General features: G+C 37.0%; 1 protein-coding gene across 1 annotated transcript in view; it reads right to left on the minus strand.

Annotated features, from left to right (window-relative positions):
* Positions 1–1,058: 1,058 nt before the first annotated feature.
* The window catches only part of lrrc1 (leucine rich repeat containing 1), an 83,895-nt gene continuing 61,618 nt past the window's right edge, over positions 1,059–23,335 (minus strand). Inside the window, exons 11-14 of the mRNA XM_052089690.1 lie at positions 15,286–15,401; positions 14,116–14,288; positions 10,168–10,310; positions 1,059–4,501 (exon numbers count right to left, since the gene is read on the minus strand). Of these exons, the coding sequence (XP_051945650.1) occupies positions 4,343–4,501; positions 10,168–10,310; positions 14,116–14,288; positions 15,286–15,401 (591 nt within the window). The 3' untranslated portion in view covers positions 1,059–4,342. The remainder of the gene's footprint in view (positions 4,502–10,167; positions 10,311–14,115; positions 14,289–15,285; positions 15,402–23,335) is intronic.

The following is a 23,335-nucleotide window of genomic DNA, read 5'->3' on the forward strand; positions in this document are numbered from 1 at the left end:
AAGCCTTGATCACCAGTGTTAGGTGCGTAAATATTAGACAAAATCAACCTTTGCCCCTGAATTTCTCTAATTCACTTAGAATTAGTTCTGGAGTAATAGTGTTACTCCAGAACAGAATGGCCAGTGCCCCCAGATCATGTGGATCTCCATTTCCACAAGAATCTTTTCTACCCTTTTATTTTTGGTTGATTTGCATTCAATTAGCATCTACCGATCCTCCTGACAAAAGTTATTAAAAGCATTCTGATTCATTAAATGGTTTGGAAAATGTACAGTAAGGCAAGCCAACAGTATGTTTTTTGAGTGTGGCTCATGATGACCAATTGGCCAGTTTCTTGTAAGCGCAATATTCAGACCTAACAAAATGCATTACACATGGACAACAGAACATGCTGAGGTCATATGACAAATTTGATCCATTTCCGATACTAGGGTGTGCTACAACTAAAGAAAATCGTAATTGTGCAACTGTGATCACAGCAGTTTGAATTTGGCTATTTTGGTCATCTTTGCTTGGCATGTGCTTGGACCCTGATAATTGCCACTTGCAGCTGTATTCAATAGTTGATGTAGTGATAAACTGTGACAATACAAAAATAAAAATGTCTGCAATCATTTTATTGACTGGGCTACAATCTCATAAAGCTGAGATTATATTATTGATATTATTATTACTACTACTAATATTGTTGTTATTATTATTATTATTACTACTACTATTACAACTATTATTGTGTATGTGTGTGTGTGTGTGTGTGTGTGTGTGTGTGTGTCATTGGTCTCTTACTTTGTATAAGCTGCTATGTCTTGTTGTTTTGTTCAATTAAAAAAACCTGACAATTCAAAAATCTCTAGCAAAAAACAAAAAGGCAAAATCTTGTACATTCAGTATTGTTTGTTCAGTACAACTTAAAAAAAGCACAGACCAATATGCAACAAGCAACACATGCTTGCAGAGGAAACGATGCGGTATCAGTAAGGGGGGGGGTCATGCAAGGGCAAATATTGGGCTAAAGCTTGAGGAAAGAAATCATTTGAAAGACATTTTTACAGTGCAAGTTGAGAGAGGCGTAGTTTAATCTTAAAAACAGAAGTGTTAACATTCATCAGCAAAGAGTAAAACACAGGCAAAACAACTTTTGGATCTACAGATAAGCTCTAATCAATTCTATAAATCACAAATCAAAATCTTTTCTTTCTTGAAGTCATTTTATTATTTCAGTGGTTAAAGTCATAAAAGTACTGGCCCAGAAACAGCGCCTACTTTAGAGATTTCTTACTGTGCAGCTTCATCTTTGACAAGAAGTAATTACAAGACAAAAATCAACATTAAAAAAAACAAGTCTGTCTTTCTTGGAATACAAATAAAAACATACAATGTCAAATTAAATCTGTAGTGTACCATATAAAAATAAAACAAATCTGATAAAGTCTAAGCATGGTTGTAAAAGTGCATTCTGGCACTTGGAGGGGGGAAAACTGCTCACCTAAACCAAAGCTAAACCAAAGCTATAGATTTAATAACTACAATTACTTTTATTACAAAAGACTTGTGTTGTAGCAGTTTTTACAAAGCTGGAAGCACATTTGAAAAACTGCAGCTGAGATTGATATCAAAGTAAAGTAATCAGTTGTAAAGCACAGTGCATGTCTGTCTGACTATTATTCAATCCAAATGTCGGAGTGATTTTAGGTCACGGTACTGAACCGCCCTTATTTCATTTTCATACAAAACATGTTGTTTACATATATTGAAAAATGGATTGGATAAAAGAAAAATCCTGATACTGAAATCAAAAGCTGCACCCTAATGATCACATAGGTATAAAAGAAAAAGTTTACAAAAAAAATAAAAAAATTAAAAATGTCTTTACTCGCCCTCATGTTATTGGAACTGTGACTTTTCCCACTTCAATTAAAAATAAATATATAAAATCAGAAATGGGGTATTTTGTGTCGACTCAACCAAATTTCAGAAGCTTCAATAGCCGCAATTTTAGATTTGAATACTTTTGTGAAAAAAGATAAAACATAAATGATGACGAAAGCCAAAACAAGCTAACATGCAATGGATCAGTATTTACCGAGCGATACATTATTTTATATAGGGGGTCAAAATTATTATTCTGAAGCAAAACTACAGGTCAAAAAATAACCTTAGAAAGCCTCTCTAGACAGATCTGTTTAATCAATGGGAAAAACGTATTTTTGTGTTGTTTTTCCAAATTTAGTGTGCCTATAATAAAAATTGAATTAAGATACAAAAAGAAAAGTTTGTTTAGAACCCAACTCTAAAAAGGAATATTCCAGGTTCAATACAGGTTAAGCTCAATCGACAGCATTTATGGAATGGTGATTACCACAAAAACTATTTTCGACTCGTCTCACCTTTGCTTTAAAAAAAAAGCTAAAATCTGGGTTTCAGTGAGGCACTTACACGAAAAGTCAATGGTGTCCATTTTTGGAGGGTTTAAAGGCAGAAATATGAAGTTTTAATTTCATTAAAGCACTGATATTAATTCTGTTAAAACTCATTTTATTTTAGCTGTTAAATTAATTTAAAAGTTTAATTTTTACAGTCATTTCAAGGTTTGTTGACATTTCATCATCATGTTAACAAAGTTGTACAATTGGCTAGATGTTTTCACAGAAAAGGTGAGTAAGGGATGTTAGCACACTAAAATCATGTTTACATGCATGCCCTCAATGTGTTGTGGCTAAAGTTCAAAACAACGAGTATTTTAACATTCAAAAATTGGTCCCCATTAACTAATTATGTGACTCACTGCAAGCAATATTTTTGCTTTAAACAAAAGGAAAGACGAGTCAAAATAAATGTTTGTGTTAATCAACATTATACCACAAATGCTGTCGATTGAGCTTAACTTGTATTGAACCCAGAATAGTCCTTTAAGATATCCTTAATACTTCAGGAGTTATAGGTGCTCCTCCTTTGGAAAAACAACAAAAAAAGTGTTGTTTTATATTTCACACCACTGGTATATAATGCAACAAGAGGTGCTGAAGTAAATCCTTTTTTAGTAATAAACCTACCTATCTCTGTGTAAAATAAAATAATGATGCTGCTCTAAAGTTCTTTTTTTTTTTTGCTCCAAAATCTGAATTGTGGATGGAATCAATTAATTTTTTTAATGACAATAATGTGGATTAGCATATTATAGTTCCACATTGTGGCAGATTCTCAAAACATTTGGTATACAGCCTAATTTTGGCTACCTGTAAGTGGATGCCAAATTTCATAATGATCAGCTGCTCACAGTTGAAGTTATTAGCAGCAATCAAACTGTCACATTGTCACACTAGGCTGTTTTTGGCGGCTTCTTATATACCATGACATGACTGCATAACGTGTTTAACATCTCCTGTTTCACATCACCTTGTTATTTCAACTCGTCAGATGTTATTAGTCTTAAATTGCCTGTCTCATCGTTTTTGAAGTGTGTTGCAATCATCTGATTTGAAATACAATTACAATACATTAAACAAAATCAATGAAATTCACAAGGTAAAACATCATATAAAGTTTAGTTGTAGTGTTTTCAATATAGCAAAGGGTGAATATAATTTACAAAGCACTCCTTTTTGTTTTTATTAGCATTTTTCATACTGTCCCAACTTTTTGGAATTGGGGTTGTATGACAACACAAATCTGCCATTTTGTTCGAATGCTTTTCAACTCTGATTTAAAGTCCCTACCATAGGAATAAGAATGTTCATTGATTAAGAAACGTACAACACATCTTTTGTCATTTTTAAAATTTACACCACCTGAGCTGCCGTAAGTATAAATGTATCAATATTCACAAGCAATTCTACAATAATTTCTTTTTTAAATCAGTAGGTCCAAAAATGCCTGGGCTCCATGCATCACCATAGAAAAAGAAATGGACCCAGTGTTTCCAAATAAAAAATAAGAAAAATAGAGCAAATATATATATATATATCAATTTAATATATCTATGATAAAGATTTTGACAGATTTATGCTAAGACTTGTAGTGCAACTACCTATTTTGTGTGTCAAAGAAAAACTAATTTAAAAGCACTGGATCGGAAGAGTTTTAAGGGTAAAATGTGCATTCCTTTGCAGGTTTATTGCTCTGGAGGTCCTTAGAAAAGAAGGCACCTGGTTGTGGGGGTTTGTCCCTGTCACAGGGCAGGAGTATATGATTTTAGCAGGGCTGGACAAAGGGCTCTGGTGGTCCCAGGAGAGTAAAAGGGAGCTCCACCCCTGGGAGAGAACAGGGGCGGTGAGGAATGGCTCTGTGGGAGGGGCTTCAGGGGACACACACTGGGTAAGAGACATCTCGGAGTTAAAGCGTTCACACAGACGTGGTCACTCGGTCCACAGCATTATTGACCTCATTTTTGTTGGAGTCCAGGCCTTTGGCAGCATTCATGTCCTTACGGATGGTCTCGGCCACCTTCTTCATGTTTTTCAGCTCGCCGGGGTGGGGCGTGGCCCGTCGCAACAGCGTCCTCTGCGAAAGAAAAAAAGAAAGATTGGAGTGGCCGTACGATTCTAGTTTTCTCAGTTCGTCACCATTCAAAAGATGTAAAGAGTAAGACCCCATGAAATGGTTTGACGAGCACCATTTTCTTTCCTGTGTTGATTTTCTATTACAACAGCAAGCTGAGCAGGACACACTGAAGGGCTTTTGAATGGATGGGAAAAATACTCCCAGAACCAAGATGGCTCAAAAGGTGGGTGGGCACGTTTGCACTCTACATCTGGATGAACTAGTACATTTGCAAATATGTGCAGTCCACAACACAGCATCCTGCAGGCAACACAATGTTTTGACATGACCGCAAGTGATACAGTATATCCGCTGCAATCACAACCAGTTCCTTTTTTACTCATTATTTGATTGAACTGCAAAGATGTTTTCCCCCCAAAATTCAGATTAAAAATGCAAACTAACTTGATTTGTTTGTGAGATGATAACTGGATGCTGTGCCGAATTACATTTTCAACATGAAAGTGTATGTCAGCAATGTTTCATACTAGTGTTTGAAATGTTTATTGTTACATAATGCATTCTGTTTCACAAGCAGTATAAATAAATATATAAATATTGGGCAGAATCCACTTTGATCTGCGCATTACCCAGCCCATAATTTGCTACTTGCTAATGCTAGTTGGCGATAGGCACATTCTCATTCTAGAGAGCATCTGATTAGACAAAACTTTCACCACTAGCAAAAGATGAGACAATTGTTTGGGGTCCATTTTCCTGGTAGAGAAAACTGTATTTTAAAGTGCATTAAAAGTTAGCTCCAATGCTAACTAGACATGATCTAAAGCCTCAGAAGTCCAATTTTGATATTATGGGGACTTTAAAGAGGCTTTTGTTCAAACCCTTTAAATATACAGTACTGTTTTTTTTTAGGGGTGTACATCAATTAAAATTTTAAACCGAATTACATGACACGTGATTAATGCTGAACAATTAACCAAATTAATCGCATATCAATACTTGCTGAGAAAGGCCCCCAAATAAACATCGTTCAATATAAATAATACAAAATATATACTATATATATATATATATATATATATATATATATATATATATATATATATATATATATATATATTAGGGGTGGGAAATTTAACATGTTAATTTCTGCAATTAATATTTTTTTTCAAAGCATTAAAAATTTTAATGCAATTAATGCAGTATCCTTTTTTTTTTTACTTCCTGAAACTTCACATGATAGGAGAAAGGTGTCCCGAGTTCCTCAGACGTACAGGCTCAATAGGGTGTGGGTGGGTTAGGGCATCTGCTGCCTCCCAGGAACAAACCCAGGCACTGGGTCACAATGAGTGAAATGTCACTAATATCTTTCCAACTTTCTGTGGCCTTAATAATTTTTCAGGAGGTGCATGCTTGATTTGACTGCACATCTTAGCACAGAAACTGATTGTGTAGAGCAGCACATACTTATTCATTAGTCACAACGTATGTACCGGGCATAATAATCACAGGAGCAGATTTACTGTACGGAGAAAACAAAGTAAGAGACCAATGCAAGAGAGAGAGAGAGAGAGAGAGAGAGAGAGAGAGAGAGAGAGAGACACACACACACACACACAGTGTTGAGCCAAGTGTGGGAGAGATGCATTCAAGCTGCCGTATTTCTTCGCATCGCCTGTAAATGTGCAGCTACTGTCATCTGAACCAGTGTCAAAAGCGAAATCGCCCGAGAGAAACCCAGCGTGTGTGCATTTAGACACAAAGAAGGACCTGGTTGTTAAGCAAGCTGCAGCCAGAGAAAATAATAGCTTTGAGATATTAAACTTAAACATTTCATGTTTTATATCTGTATGCAATGTTGTAGTCGAGACCGGCTCAGAGTCCAGCTCAGAGTCCAATTCCGGGCCGAAACCATAGAAGGTCGAGTCTGAGTAGAGACCGAAAAAACTGTATGAATGTGTTAAATCTATAGTTTAAACAACTATTGACTCATATATCAAATATACCTCATTGATTTGAATTATGTTGGTTGAACAATATTACTAGTCAGAATAAAAATGAAATAAATGTCAAATTCTAGGTTAAGTAAACATGTCAGCTTAAACATGTCAGTGAAAAACTCAAATTAAAAGTACCTATGTGGCTTAGTATGGCAATACAAAATACCAGCTTCTGTTTACTGTGTTACTGCACTGTAACTGAAGTATACAGTATTGTATTAAATATGACAAAGTTTACACAGTATTTGAATCTAAACCTTTACATTCAGTTTGTTTAAAATTTCCTCAATCGCACCATCTTTCATTAATTGTAAGTAACGCTGTCAGGATAATGACATTTTGCTGATGATTGATTTTTCAAATATTTGCGATTTTGATAATTGTCTGTTTTAGGGCTCTCCCAATTATGCTGATTAATTGTCTGTTTCAGGGCTCTCGCAATTATGCCGATTAATTGTCTGTTTTAGGGCTCTCGCAATTATGACGATTAATTGTCTGTTTTAGGGCTCTCCCAATTATGACGATTAATTGTCTGTTTTAAGGCTCTCCCAATTATGATGATTAATTGTCTGTTTTAGGGCTCTCGCAATTATGGCGATTAATTGTCTGTTTTAGGGCTCTCCCAATTATGACGATTAATTGTCTGTTTTAGGGCTCTCCCAATTATGATGATTAATTGTCTGTTTCAGGGCTCTCGCAATTATGCCGATTAATTGTCTGTTTTAAGGCTCTCCCAATTATGCCGATTAATTGTCTGTTTCGGGGCTCTCGAGGTTATGATGATTAATTGTCTGTTTCAGGGCTCTCGCAATTATGGCGATTAATTGTCTGTTTTAGGGCTCTCGCAATTATGACGATTAATTGTCTGTTTTAGGGCTCTCCCAATTATGACGATTAATTGTCTGTTTTAAGGCTCTCCCAATTATGATGATTAATTGTCTGTTTTAGGGCTCTCGCAATTATGACGATTAATTGTCTGTTTTAGGGCTCTCCCAATTATGACGATTAATTGTCTGTTTTAGGGCTCTCCCAATTATGATGATTAATTGTCTGTTTTAAGGCTCTCCCAATTATGATGATTAATTGTCTGTTTTAAGGCTCTCCCAATTATGATGATTAATTGTCTGTTTTAGGGCTCTCCCAATTATGACGATTAATTGTCTGTTTTAAGGCTCTCCCAATTATGATGATTAATTGTCTGTTTTAAGGCTCTCCCAATTATGATGATTAATTGTCTGTTTTAGGGCTCTCCCAATTATGACGATTAATTGTCTGTTTTAGGGCTCTCCCAATTATGACGATTAATTGTCTGTTTTAGGGCTCTCCCAATTATGACGATTAATTGTCTGTTTTAGGGCTCTCCCAATTATGATGATTAATTGTCTGTTTTAGGGCTCTCGCGGTTATGCAGATTAATTATTTGTATCAGGGCTCTCGCGATTTATGCCAACTGATTTTCTGTTTCGGGGCTCTCACGATTATGCAGATTAATTGTCTGTTTTAGGGCTCTCGCGGTTATGCCGATTACTTATTTGTATCAGGGCTCTCGTGATTATGCCGATTAATTGTCTGTTTTAGGGCTCTCGCGATTATGCCGATTGATTGTCTGTTTCGGGGCTCTCGAGGTTATGATGATTAATTGTCTGTTTTAGGGCTCTCGCAATTAGGGCGATTAATTGTCTGTTTTAGGGCTCTCGCAATTATGATGATTAATTGTCTGTTTTAGGGCTCTCGCGATTAGGGCGATTAATTGTCTGTTTCGGGACTCTCGCGATTATGCTGATTAATTTTCTGTTTTGGGGCTCTCGCGATTAATTGTCTGTTTTAGGGCTCTCGCGATTAGGGCGATTAATTGTCTGTTTTAGGGCTCTCGCAATTATGCCGATTAATTGTCTGTTTTAGGGCTCTTGCGATTAGGCCGATTAATTGTCTGTTTCGGGGCTCTCGCGATTATGCCGATTAATTTTCTGTTTTGGGTCTCTCACGATTATGCTGATTAATTGTCTGTTTTAGGGCTCTCGCGGTTATGCCGATTAATTATTTGTATCAGGGCTCTCGCGATTTATGCCAACTGATTTTCTGTTTCGGGGCTCTCACGATTATGCAGATTAATTGTCTGTTTTAGGGCTCTCGCGGTTATGCCGATTACTTATTTGTATCAGGGCTCTCGTGATTATGCCGATTAATTGTCTGTTTTAGGGCTCTCGCGATTATGCCGATTGATTGTCTGTTTCGGGGCTCTCGAGGTTATGATGATTAATTGTCTGTTTTAGGGCTCTCGCAATTATGATGATTAATTGTCTGTTTTAGGGCTCTCGCGATTAGGGCGATTAATTGTCTGTTTCGGGGCTCTCGCGATTATGCCGATTAATTTTCTGTTTTGGGTCTCTCACGATTATGCCGATTAATTGTCTGTTTTAGGGCTCTCGCGGTTATGCTGATTAATTCTCTGTTTTAGGGCTCTCGCGATTATGCCGATTGATTGTCTGTTTCGGGGCTCTCGAGGTTATGATGATTAATTGTCTGTTTTAGGGCTCTCACGATTATTACGATTAATTGTCTGTTTTAGGGCTCTCGCGATTATGCCGATTAATTATCTGTTTCAGGGCTCTCGCGGTTATGATGATTAATTGTCTGTTTTAGGGCTCTCACGATTATTACAATTAATTGTCTGTTTTAGGGCTCTCGCGATTATGCCGATTAATTGTCTGTTTCAGGGCTCTCGCGGTTATGACGATTAATTGTCTGTTTTAGGGCTCTCACGATTATTGCGATTAATTGTCTGTTTTAGGGCTCTCCCGATTATGACGATTCATTTTCTGTTTAAGGGCTCTCGCGATTATGACGATTAATTGTCTGTTTTAGGGCTCTAATGATTACGATGGTTATGAAGATTAATTGTCTGTTTTAGGGCTCTAATGATTATGATGGTTATGAAGATTAATTGTCTGTGCTAGGATTCTCACGATTATGACGTCTTTTGTTTCAAATGATTGTAGGTAAATATCCACTTCATCCAATGATTGGTTTATTCTCTGTTTTCTGAAATATCCTGATGCTGTTTTATTGAGTGGGATACTGCTGTAAATTATTTAGTTATACAGCAGTCCAAACTAATTTGACTGAATAGCCATTCGATTCAGACCTTTTTACTCATTTGGCCAATTCACTGAAAAGTGATTTATTAATTGACAGCCCAAATAATTTGTACATTTTCAGCTTTAGTGTGTTAATAGGAATTATAAACTCCCCACAGAGACCGGATCACAACATAGATTCAGTCTGGGATTACATGAAGAGACAGAAGCAATTGAGACAGACTACACAGATAGAAGAACTGTGGCAAATTCTCCAATAGGCTTGGAACATCTGCCAACAACCATGACAAAAAGTGTCCAGGTGTACCTTGGTGAATTGTGGCAGTTTTAAATGCATTGCGTGCTCACACCAAATATTTAGGTTTTTATGTGTCCAGCATTTTCTACTCTGTAAGTTACTGTAATTGATAAATAAAAATTATTCATGCCATTATAATTGAAAACATCCTCACTATACGTTTTCACAATTTTCGCACATTACTGTACTTCGTCAAATGTTAGCTAAACTTTATATAATCAAGTCATGCCAAAGAATATATTGAGCAGATAGAGTCTGGTTCTTCCTCACCTCTTCATCATCTTCATCAACATCCTCCTCCATGAAACGGATGGTGCTCATTCTGTTTGTGGCTATATCATCCCATGTGTCGTTTAGTGCTTCACTGTCCACTAAACTCTCCAGAGCTCCACAGCGGGCCAGATTATCTGAACCTACATGTCGAAATCACACAGCATTTTCATTTAGGCTCATAAAATAAATAAATACATTTTCAATAAAAATTTTCACATAGCAGAGTTGCCATCTTTGTATCAATTTATTTCCATGACTTTTCCATACTTTTGTGATTACTGGATTAGGATTTTTTTTTAACAGTAAATAGATTTTCTCCACATTGCAGAGAGCACTTTCTAGCCAAATCATTTTAGAGCCGAAAATAACAAGAAATATTCAAATTCACTATAGAACTTGCATGATTTTTCCATGACTTATTTGTAAGACTGGAAAATACCATTTGAACATTTCCTGATATTTCTAGGTTTTCCACGATCACGGGAGTCTTTAACTGTATTAAAAGAAGGCTATGAGATCAAGGTTTCAAATCCAGTCTTAGTCACAGGCTTACAGCGAAACAATCTGCACATCCCCCACCTGCACTGTCCGACTTAACCTCCACAAGTCTTCCTCACAAATCAGCTCTGAGACTGAAGTGATGTCACCATGAACAACAGTGTAGCAGGAATGAGACAAACAAAGGTGCTTTCCCATTTTGGAAAAGTGGAAAAGATTTGGAAGTGATTTTTGAAGTAATTTTCTTTGAGCTTGTAGAAGTTTCATCAGGTAAAGAAAGCATTTAAATGTTCAGAAATTGCATTGTGCAATCTCAAATAAAATGGATAAAAATGAATATGTTATTAATATGTTATTAATATGGTATTCTCACATTTCAAGCCAAAATTGCTGCTGCTTTCTCAGTTTTCAAGGTTATGGAATGAATAAGGTAATGCATTCAGCATCATTCAAATGCAAACGTTGTCAGTTATCCACACCATTGTAGAAATTCACTAGTCATAGTCATCCATGTTTAAATTAATGAGTGAAAGTATCCAAAAACAGGACTGTTACTGAGATAAAGCGAGTAGTATTTGGCTGGTCATGTGATCCTATTATGGCAGCTCCCATGAGCAGACACTCTCCATGAACATTAAAACAGTGTTCTTTTTACATGCCTGGACACGTCTTCATCACATGTGAGTGCGCATGATTTAATTAACGTTTTTCAAAATTACTAATCATTTCTTTTGGAATAAAACTTTTTAAAAGAGGAAATAAATGAAGGTGAATGCATCTTTAAATATGGACATTTTCTTTACTGGTTTTATGAGACCCATCATACTTTTTGCAAGGAATGGCTTACATATAAAATGCAACGTTTCCTGTATTCTTCACATTAAGCCCTAGTTTCTCCATGATGAAAGAGAGTTTAGAGACCCAACATCATATAAGCTCTGATGGCAGTTGGATGAGATATGGATATAGGAGGGGGCTAAGCGCAGATAATCCTCTTTAGCCGTCCAATCAGCGGACAGTATGTATAACAGCACGAGTGTGGAGGAAAGACAGAGGAAGATCAGAGATCTAGACACCTGCTCTATAGATATTCAAAAGAAAGTATTATGCTAAGGATAATGTTGGTTGATTTGGAAAACATTTTAAGTGCCATGATTGGCAGTAGCATTTTATTTGGAGAAATGTTAAGTATAATAAGCAAAACTACCATCAAACATGAAATATTCATCTTTACTGTGTAAATGATTGATCCACAAACAGTATTTGACTTATTCAATATTCAAAAGTAATAATAGCTGGTTTCGATTTAACAAGTTAATTGCATATTTTCCAAGTAGTACATCATTTTTGTTCACATATCCTTTTATGCTGTGGGGGTAACAAGACGTGGTCCGGTTTGTTAAATCATGGAGATTCTATTCATACAAGACGATTCAGTACGATGATTTCTGTTTTTCACAAGTGAAAAAAAAAAAATCCCAGTGATCTGTGAAATTAAAAAGCCCTTAAACTCTAATCTTTTAGGGTGCTTTAACTCCACAAACAGCACTTTGAGCATTTTCAGCTGAATTTGAATGAAGCGCCCACTGAAAGCAGTTGAAGAACCCAGAACCCAAAATGAATGCTCTACTGTTTTATAACTAGTCAACTAGTAAAAATAGATATTTGTGTAATCTCTATCCTAGGGATGGACTTCATGTACAAAGACTGATATTTACTGTGAACAAAAATAAAAGTAATATTATAAAGACAACATGTTAGCTAAATTAAATAATTGGCTTTTATATTGTCATTGTACTAGTCAAGTCAAAATAAATTATTAAAATATTATCTATAGAAGTATATACTTTTCATTTATTACGTTTACAGGGCATATACACCAATCAGACACAACATTACAACCACCTGCCTAATATCATGTAGATCCCCCTCGTGCCGCCAAAACAGCTCTGACCCGTTGAGATATGGACTCCACAAGACCTCTGAAGTGTCCTGTGGTATCTGGCACCAAGACATAAGCAGCAGTTACTTTAAGTCCTGTACGTTGTGAGGTGGGGTCTCAATGGATCGGACTTGTTGGTCCAGCACATCCCATACAGTAGACGCTCAATCAAATTGAGATCTTGGGAATTTGGAGGCCAAGTCAACACAATGAACACTTTGCAATTTTCCTCAAACCATTCCTGAACCATTTTTGCAGTGTGGCAGGTTACATAATCTTGCTGAAAGAGGCCAATGCTATCAGGAAGATACGGTTGCCATGAAAGGGCGTACGTGGTCTGCAACAATCTTTAGGTAGGTGGTACGTGTCAAACTATCATCCACATGAATGCCAGGACACAAGGTTTCCCAGCAGAACATCGCCCATAATCTCCGCCGGCCTGCCTTCTTCCCACACTGCATCCTGCTACCATCTCTTCCCCAGGTAAACGACGCGCACGCACCCAGCTGTCCACATGATCTAAAAGAAAACATGATTCATCAGACCAAGGCCACCTTCTTCCATTGCTCCATGGTCCAGTTGTGATGCTCACGTGGCCATTGTAGGTGATTTTGGTGGTGGACAGGGGTCAGCATGGGCACTCTGACCAGTCTGCAGCTATGTAGCCCAATATGCAGCAAGCTGCGACGCACTGTGTGTTCTGACACCTTTCTATCATGGTCAGAAGTTTTTCAGCAATTTGTGCTCGGACCAGATGGGCTAGCCTTCGCTCCCCATGAACATCAATGAGCCTTGGGTGCCCATGAACCTGTCGCCGGTTCACTGGTTGTACTTTCTTGGACCACTTTCGGTAGGTACTAGCAATTGCATACCAGGAACACCCCACAAGCCCTGTCGTTTTGATGATGCTCTGACCCAGTCGTCTAGCCAACACAATTTGTCCCTAGTCAAAGTCACACAGATCCTTACGCTTGCCCGTTTTTCCTGCTTCCAACACATGAAATTCAAGAACTGACTGTTCAGTTGTTGCCTAATATATCCCAACCCTTAACATGTGCCATTATAACAAGATAATAAATGTTATTCACTTCACCTCAGTGGTTTTAATGTTGTGGCTGATCAGTGTATTTTCTTATTTATTTCCACTATTAGATGTACCAACCTGAAGAGAAACATTTTCAATTACAATTAAATTCAAATGAATTTGTAAAGTGCTTATAGCAATAAATATTGTTTCAAAGCATTTGCAGAGAATACAGCCAAACAACTCTTTCTTGCGCTTTCCGACCAGTCTTTAGAAAGCAGATTGTAATAGCAATAATGTTAATTCGAAAAAGTCATATTTTTTTATTACATTTTTAACACTTTTTCTATTTCCGTGGACCCCTCTTCCACCCCCTTCTGGACCACTGGTGGTCACCAGGCCCAAGTAAAAAAAACTGCTCTATCCTACATATGACAAAATAAAGCTTTGCTGAAATTTACAGTAAGTGCGATAATATTACCTTTGTTTTCTGATTCACAGGGTTGCTGCGGCAACAGTACACAGGTGAGCACTTTCTCGCCAGACTCAGGGTCCACATCTGTCTGGAAGGTGAGCAGGGGTTGAGACTGATTCTCAGACAGCCAGAGCGCTTTGAGTCGTAGACTAGTGAGGGTCAGTGGCAGGTACAGCAGCCTTCACATGGACACAACACAATATCAGTCACCACATGCTTCTCTGCATTACAGTAAACTCTCAAAGTTTGCATGTCAAACAGTTTGTATTTTATTTTAGTGCCGTGTTCAGCGACTGAAGACACATCTTGCCCAAACACATTCTTTTACACTTTGAATTAAATAAATGTTCCAGGATTCATTTCAGTTAAGCTCTATGTACAGCACTTTGGTATGCTGTTGATTAACACAGAACAAAATGTTGACTTTTCTCTAATGAATGTGATCCAGTAAAAAAAAAAGTCCTGTTAATATGTAGTGTGCTTATAGTGGAGGACTATGGGGCAAATCATATAGAAGATTTAAATGCAGAAATGAGCTGTAAATTTGTCTAAACCCCTCATTGTAGGTGGGACTACCCTAGGTGGATGAATGTCTGGTTATGAGTCACTGAATGTGTTTACATGCACACCAATATGCTGATTACGCTAAAATCTGCTCATTTAAAAAAAAAAAAAACAGACTGTGGTGATGTGGGAGTGGCCGAGCGATGTCTGTGGAGAGTGAGGCCGGGAGAGGAAGAACGGTAAAGATTGACACCTGTGGGAAATTATCTCTAACAGCTGTTCTGTGTTGCAGTGAGAGCTGGAGAGGGATAAAATAGGCAATCCAGACCACCTGATGAGAGAGAGACTGTGTCTGTGTGTGTGTGTGTGCCGCGCAATTTTATGCTGAAAAGCATATCTTTGCGTGTGTAAAATAAAAGAATATGTGGATTGTTTACCTGGGAGCCTTTTATTTTCAGATTCCCAAAATATTTTCTGTGGAAATCAACAGCTTCCCACAGCTGTCAGAACTCAGATCATTTCTGTAACCCATCTTTGAGCTCTGAACTGCACAGCAAAGCTCAAGCAACCCGTTTCAAAGGAACTGATGTGTTTGATAACTCCTGTGCTGCCTGCAGTCTAAATCAATCTTTAATAAAAACCCCCTGGTGAGATCGCTTTGCTCTGACAAACCTGTTTCCAGAGACATCAAGGACGTGCAGTTCTGCAGCCTGTGAGAGCTCTGGCGGGATTCGTGTTAGACGATTTTCTCTCACACACAAAACGTTCAGACTGCTGCAGCCACCGATCTGTGAAGAAACAGAGGAAACTGAGTGGAGAAACGTCCCAGTGGAGATGTTGGGTGAAAAAGAGCGCTTTGGTACAGTACTGAACAGTAGCATTCCTGAAGAAAAACGCCAACACATTTTCTCCAAAGAGATTAGATTTTTAACACTAAATTATAAAACTTTCAGGAAAGTCCTCCCATGAGATCTAAGGTTATTAAGTGATTGACAGTCTGTAGAAGCCACAAATCAAAGTGAATTAAACCAAATTTTTTGTTCGAAATTCCTGTTCGAAAAACTACAGTACCCACAATCCTGAAGAGAAACCCGCCAATCAAAGAAGTCTCAGATTTTCAATGAAATGCACCAAAAGAGCTCAGCAGCCCAGTACTTTAATACCATGTCCACACTCATATGTTTTACGCCTCTCATCCACACTAGAAATGGGCACTTACACCACACTTTGAGCACTGACATTTTTTTTCAACAGACCATTATATGATAAAGCGTCAAAAAAATCCATCACGAATAACAAATAATATTATATTCAGAATGTTAAAACACACTGTCAAAATGTATTTGCATGAGCTTGCGTTTGCAGTCTCCGGCGTTTGGATGCACTTCAATGGGAGTAAATGGAGCGCAAAGTGTAGTTTGACCGGCCCATGAACGCCATTTACTCTACCGGAAGGGAGACTATCAAAAACGCTTTCCATTACCACATATTTTGGAGACCGATGATGCTAAGAAACTGAAAACATAGTTTTCAAACCTTAACAGATTAGTGTAGACATGGCCGAAGTAATTCGCAATGCTTCATGGGATGAGTAAGAAACATTATCCACACTAATTTGTTTAAGTTTGAAGCCTCAGGAGAGCCTGGGTAGTTCAGCAAGTAAATTGGAATTTCGCAATTTAGAATCCAGGGCGTACTGAGTGACTCCAGTCAGGCTTCCTGAGCCTCCACACGTGCTACGTCTCTACGGTCACGCGTTCAACAAGCCACGTGATAAGATGCGTGGATTGACGTTTCAGATGTGGAGGCAAACTGAGATTTGTCCTCTGCCACCCGGATTGAGTCACTATGCCAACATGAGGACCTAGAGCACATTGGGAACTGGGCATGCCAAATTGGGGAGAAAAAAAAAGTTTGAAACCTCCAATTTCAGTTTCCTAATGTCGTAGTTTTCCAAAGTATGCGTTATTGGACAGCGTTTTCTAAATGTCCTGAGACAAACGCAGGTACACTGTGGATGAGGGTCATAAACAAGCAAAATCAGATTAGTGTGGAACTGGCCTCTCTAAAGAATTTAAGTTGGTTTGGTTTAAGACTTAGAAGTCTTTATTGAAGACTTATGAAATGCCTATGGAGAAAATAAATGCGAAAACTACTTCTGGAGCAAAGGTTGCCACCGTTGAGCTCAGTATACTCTGAGATAAATTAAGAATATGATCATTTGCAGAACAAAGTGACTGAGCAAAACATAATCAAACAAAATGAAGTGCACTTAAGAGCAAGAAAACCTCATATCAATAATCAGTTTCAGAGCACGAGTAAGACAGCAGTTAATGGCAACTAAAAGGCAAAGCAAGTCTTCAAATGTGAAACTGCTGTGTGTACCATACAATGCACTGCAATTTCCCAAACAGAAATACAGTCTCTAAACTCACAGTACTGAATTAAAGTAACAAGCCACTTAATGCTGGGTGTTATTTTTTTACCACTGAAAAATGAATACATTTTCATTAATTTTACCACTGTTAAATAGTGTTGTTACGCACTACATGAAGCAAGACCTCCTTAAATGTGGTTAAATATCTGCTTTGCCTGACTATTAAAAAAAAAAAAAAAAAAATATATATATATATATATATATATATATATATATATATATATATATATATAAATGGTGGTGACACCAACACAATCAAAAACACCAATGTTCAATAAATAGCTAAATGTATTAATATTAATAATCAGAATAAATAATTCTTCTACAAAGTAATGCAAATCATTAGCCAAACTGTAGGCTGTTAATAGTTGCCAAGTATGTAGCAAGCAACAATAATATAGTACGATCACTAGTGTGCATTATCATGCAGAGTAATTTAGTGATTCACTAAAGGGATTGGTGCAAACACACCCATATATTAGTTGTAAACGCAGTCTAAATAGGGGATTTTCTAATCTTGCAGGTAATTCTGGGTGCTATAGGTTAGCTACAAGTTGAGTAGTCGTCAGAGGACTAATGCAATCTGGGATACTTTTTGGGACTGTGCAGCATTACTCCACCATTATGATCCAGAACCTGAATCAGCACTTTAAAATGGTAAAAGTGTGCTTAACAACACCAGTCTGGATATATGACCATTTTAATGCTCTTCTCCACTGTTTGTTGAATATCTTCTTCCAAGATTGCTAGAAAATGTGTGTTTACTTAAGCCTAAATTTACATTGGAGGCATGTTTGTACTGGAAAGAATAGAGTGCTAAACCACTACAAAGACTGGTTAAACAAGATTGCATATGGTTAGTGAATAAGACACAGGTTTTTGCATTGAAATACTGTATAAAGGTGGCACAAGTGTTAAGTGAATTCGACCCACTGTCTGATATAAGCTTAAGATGAAATGATGGCTTGTGTGAGTGAACTAGAATGTTGTTTTGTGTCTATTGGATGAGGTCAGAGGTCACAGCTGAGCGAACAGTCTTGGGAGTACAATCTGTCTCACTCGCGCACATATCCATTGTTTAAACAAGACAATGGCATTCCTCAAATCTTATTCAGTTGGCAAATCCTTCCAGAACAATCGTTGATGGTTTCTCAAGAACACAAGGCATTGGTGGAGTGTTGAAGATGACACAAGAGACACTACAGTAACACAGTGAGCTGTGTGTGTTTGTACAGGCGTGCACGCTACAGGAGACCCTTCCCCAGTGCTAACATTATTATAGTAATGCCTTCCAATTACATTTTTATTTCAAAACAATTTCCAATTTATTTTACATTTCAGGTTAGTTTGAGTTGCTTTCAACTCAAACTTTTTTAGTTCTTGAGATTTTAGTAACTACAGTTAATCAGCCATATTTACATCTACAATATGCAAAACCTCAGAAATACAAAGCCTAATACAGCATCTTTTATAATACTCAAGAGAAAATGTTTGAAAATTTGTACAATTACTTTGCATTCTAAAGCGGTCAGATTTTGTTTACCATTTTCACTTTCGCAATAAATGAACAAAACTGCATCACAAGCTATAAGAGACAACTTCAGGAAAAGATAGCACCATGATAACGGAAACAAATATATACACCTATACTGTATATACGGTATAATATATACACATACACTGGTGGCCAAATGTTTGGAATAATGTACAGATTTTGCTCTTATGGAAAGAAATTGGAACTGTTATTCAACAAAGTGGCATTTAACTGATCACAATGTATAGTCAGGACACTAATAATGTGAAAAATTACTTTTACAATTTGACAAATAAATGTCAGAACTTCTTAAACTACTTCAAAAGAGTTCTCATCAAAAAACTCCTTCTTTGCAGATTCTTGGCATTCTAGCTGTCAGTTTGTCCAGATACTCAGGTGACATTTCACCCCACACTTCCTGTAGCACTTGCCATAGATGTGACTGTCTTGTCTGGCACTTCTCACGCACCTTACAGTCTAGCTGATCCCACAAATGCTCAATGGGATTAAGACCCATAACACTCTTTTCCAATTATCTGTTGTCCAATATCTGTTTCTTTGCCCACTCTAACCTTTTCCTTTTGTTTTTCTGTTTCAAAAGTGGCTTTTTCTTTGCAATTCTTCCCATAAGGCCTGCACCCCTGAGTCTTCTCTTTACTGTTGTACATGAAACTGGTGTTTAGCGGGTAGAATTCAATGAAGCTGTCAGCTGAGGACATGTGAGGTGTCTATTTCTCAAACTAGAGACTCTGATGTACTTATCCTCTTGTTTAGTTGTACATCTGGCCTTTCAAATCTCTTTCTGTCCTTGTTAGAGCCAGTTGTCCTTTGTCTTTGAAGACAGTAGTACACCTTTGTATGAAATCTTTGTTTTTTTTTGGCAATTTCAATCACTGTATAGCCTTCATTCCTCAAAACAATGTTTAACTGATGAGTTTCTAGAGAAAGCCGTTTCTTTTTTGCCATTTTTGGCCTAATATTGACCTTAAGACATGCCAGTCTATTGCATATTGTGTTAACTCAAAAACAAACACAAAGACAATGTTACGCTTCATTTAATGCACCAAATCACTTTCAGCAGTGTTTGATATAATGGCGAGTGATTTTCTAGTACCAAATGATCAATTTAGCATGATTACTCTAGGATAATGTGTTGGAGAGATGCTGCTGTCTAGATTTGATCAAAAAATACTTTTTTCATATAGTGATGGTGCTGTTTTTTACATCAGTAATGTCCTGACTTTACATTGTGATCAGTTAATTGCCACTTTGGTGAATTAAAGTTCCAATTTCCTTCCGAAACAGTAAAATCTGTATATTATTCCAGAACATTTGGCTGTCAGTGTGTGTGTGTATCTATATAGGTATATATATATATTAGGGCTGTAACTAATGATAATTTTGATAAACGGCTACTCTAACAATTATTAGAATGATTATTCGACTATTCGGTTGATTATAGCAACGATTAATCATTAGCTCTTAACCAATTCAGCTTGTGCCCCGACTTAAAAGGGTATTAGGTATTAAACGTGCTTACTAACAATAAAGAGGACCAAATAATCTTTTAAAAATACCTCTAAATGACATTCACTGAATTTGTATTAATAAATGTATTATTATTATTATTAATAAAATATTAAGTAAAAAATTCACTGCAAATAAAACTATTGTAATAAAAGAGTTTTTGTCTTGTTTTTCATTGTGTTCCACATATTCACTAAAAGCAAGTCAAAATATCTCATATGTTGCTTGGCAGGTAAATGTATCTTGTTTTAAGTTGGCTGTTTTTAGATATATTAAAACATTTAAATATTAAATATTGTATTCAAATTTCTTCAATAATTGTTGTATATTCTATGAATATACAACATATAATAACGTTTTGAACATTTTGAATAAATGTTTTCTTCTGCAGTATAGCCACTAATGTATGTTTGATACTAATGTAATTGTTTTAAAGGAGTTTTAGATATTATTTTTGTAAAACAAGCCAACCTTTGTTGCAGTGTCTAATGGGCTAAGACTCTCTCACCCTTTTTTCACTTCGATCCATCTATAACTCACAAAAACAAACTCTATCTTCTTAATAGAGTTGTGTATTGCCGATTTACTTCACAATAAGATAAACACGTGACGTGACACATGGCAACAGTATATTATGATTCAATACGTTGCAATACGTCGCTCATAGACACACGGAGAAATGCCATTTTTGTTGTTTGATTATGATGCACTTTCTTATTATTTGAACTTTAATAAAGGATGCATTAAAGATATAATGGCAGGTTGTTTGCTATTAGATGCTCTGACATGCAGGTTTTGCTTGTGGAACTCCAGATCCGGCTCTGCTTTATTTCACGATGACTTCTGTATGTGTTTTATCCCTATCCAAGACCCACCATTGATGAAAATCCATTCTAAAAATAAATGCAAATTATTATAAATGTAGGAAACCATTTTAACAAGACTTTCTAGAAGTCCACAAAGCCAAAAGTGCAGAACAATATTGAGACATGCCACACATATAAATAGAGCATTACAGTTTGTACGAGCAGGGACAGTCATGTGACGGGCGATGGCAGGATGCCTGAGGCCACTGTGCTAATAAGCCATTGGCTGACCTTTGCCAGTGGGGTGCAGATAAACTAAACAGGATTTGCTGGTTAGCAAGTGCAAGGATTACCGTTCACAAGACAATTAGCATGACAGCAAGCCACTGTTAGATGAGTCAGCATGAAAACCAAAGCACTCACAGCAGACGCGCTCACAGAAACATTTACTCAAGTGACCGCACGTTTGTGCTAACACTCCAAACAACACAGACGCAAAACCATAATGAGAGAGTTACTTAAGCAAAGCCTTTGAACACATTAAAAGCAAAGGAGCATGTTTTATTTTGCATAGGGTTGATTCTTAAAAAAGAAAAATTTATCAAAACTTGAGTGTCGGTACAATGGTGCTGAACTCATTAGAACTGGAAAAAAATGCTTTGAATGTATATGATTTAATCATGTGCTTCGGTTCCAGATATAGAATGTTGTTTATGTATCCATCCTCAGCCTAAGCAAAAAGCTCCACTTTCACCACAATGGTCACCCAGTGTAAAAAGAATAGTTTTTAAATCCCCAAATAACAACATTAAACCTACTAAGTCTCCCCCTTATCTCTTCTTGCTTACAAATGCAAAAAAAAAAAAAAAACACAAGTCTCATGATCGGATCTACAAATCCCCTCACAATGTTGTTGAACATCCTTGATTGGTTCACATGAGAGAAAGCAAAGAAAACAAGTTTTTGTTGTGTAGATCACAAATAATATGATTTAGTAAATCGGACAATCTACTTATTCAAATTGTTTCATCAGTGAATCGCATCAGACGACATAAACGTAACGTGTTACCATATTTAGGCATTCTTCCATTTGCTGTGCCCATAACATTTATTACACAATGAATGCCACAAGTAAGCGTAAATGAGTGAATTACGACACAGCTGTAGACAGTACTGCACGTTGTGTCCTGAGTGAAGAAAAAACATATTGAAAAACTAACTGGTCCAAGCCCTTTCCCAACTACGCATTTCAGTTCTGTTAACAATTAACAGATTTAGATATTACAGGGTAGACATCTGAGCAACATTCAGTGGGCAGGACTGCTTTACAAATGTGACCAAGAACAATCAAATGAAATTAAAGTCGGCATGAAACAGAAGTTGCGGCTGACTTTACATACATGTTATGACGTATTTCCGAGTGAAACAGCTTATCGGAAAATATGCAGGACGGGGATTTAAGTTCCTAAATTGGTTTTTGATTGGATTGTGACAATATGGCCATTGCATAGCGGAACGGAGAGTGGACACACACACCCCTAAAACCATGCTGCTCGAGTCAGAGCCGGTTATCTGTGAAATTGAGCAGCAAATTCAACACATTTATGATCGAACTGACAACATAAACGCACGAGAACATCGCAGTCTTTGCTTACGAAGAGGATGTAGCCATTGAAAAACGTTTTGTATCACAATACACTAAATATAAAAACACTTACTCGTGCTGTGCATCCAAAGATAACTGCATTCAAATATATAAATAAACTCCAGAGGTATCTGAAGTGTTGTATTCATTAGTGATCACTTCAGCAATTCTGGTGTGAAATGTCTTGAACACAACAGTGAATTCTCCGTTATTCCTCCTCGTTTGAAATGTAAATTCAAGCCAGCTGACCCGTAACCAAGGACGTTTTGGATTAAGGAATGATAGTTTTTAAGGAAAACAGATGAAAATACACCTTGCCATCTTCACCAACATGCGATTGAAGCATCGTTCAACTCTACGCAAGGTTGTGGTATTTATAAGAAAGGGGCGGGGTTTAAGCTGACTAAATGATTGGAGAAGTCCTGCATATGTCACCAGAGAGAAGTCTGTCGTTTCACTGTAAGATAACCAGGGTTGTGGACTCGAGTCGACTTCAACTTGACTTGGACTCGTCACAAATTTGATGACTTACGTTTCGACTCGACACAATCAAAAAAGGCTTGTGACTCGACTTTGACAACAATGACTTGCGACTTGACTAAATCTTGAGCCCTCTGACTTGGAAGGACTTTATACCTTCCATTATACCTTTGTGATAAAATCACTTACAAATCTTTTCTGTGTAAAGTGTTCAACATAAACCCCATTCATATGGAAATGTATGTTTTCTGTATTATTATTTTATATCATACACACTTGAGTATGACTTGAGA

Source organism: Xyrauchen texanus, chromosome 24 (genome assembly GCF_025860055.1).
Source record: "Xyrauchen texanus isolate HMW12.3.18 chromosome 24, RBS_HiC_50CHRs, whole genome shotgun sequence".
Taxonomy (NCBI): domain Eukaryota; kingdom Metazoa; phylum Chordata; class Actinopteri; order Cypriniformes; family Catostomidae; genus Xyrauchen; species Xyrauchen texanus.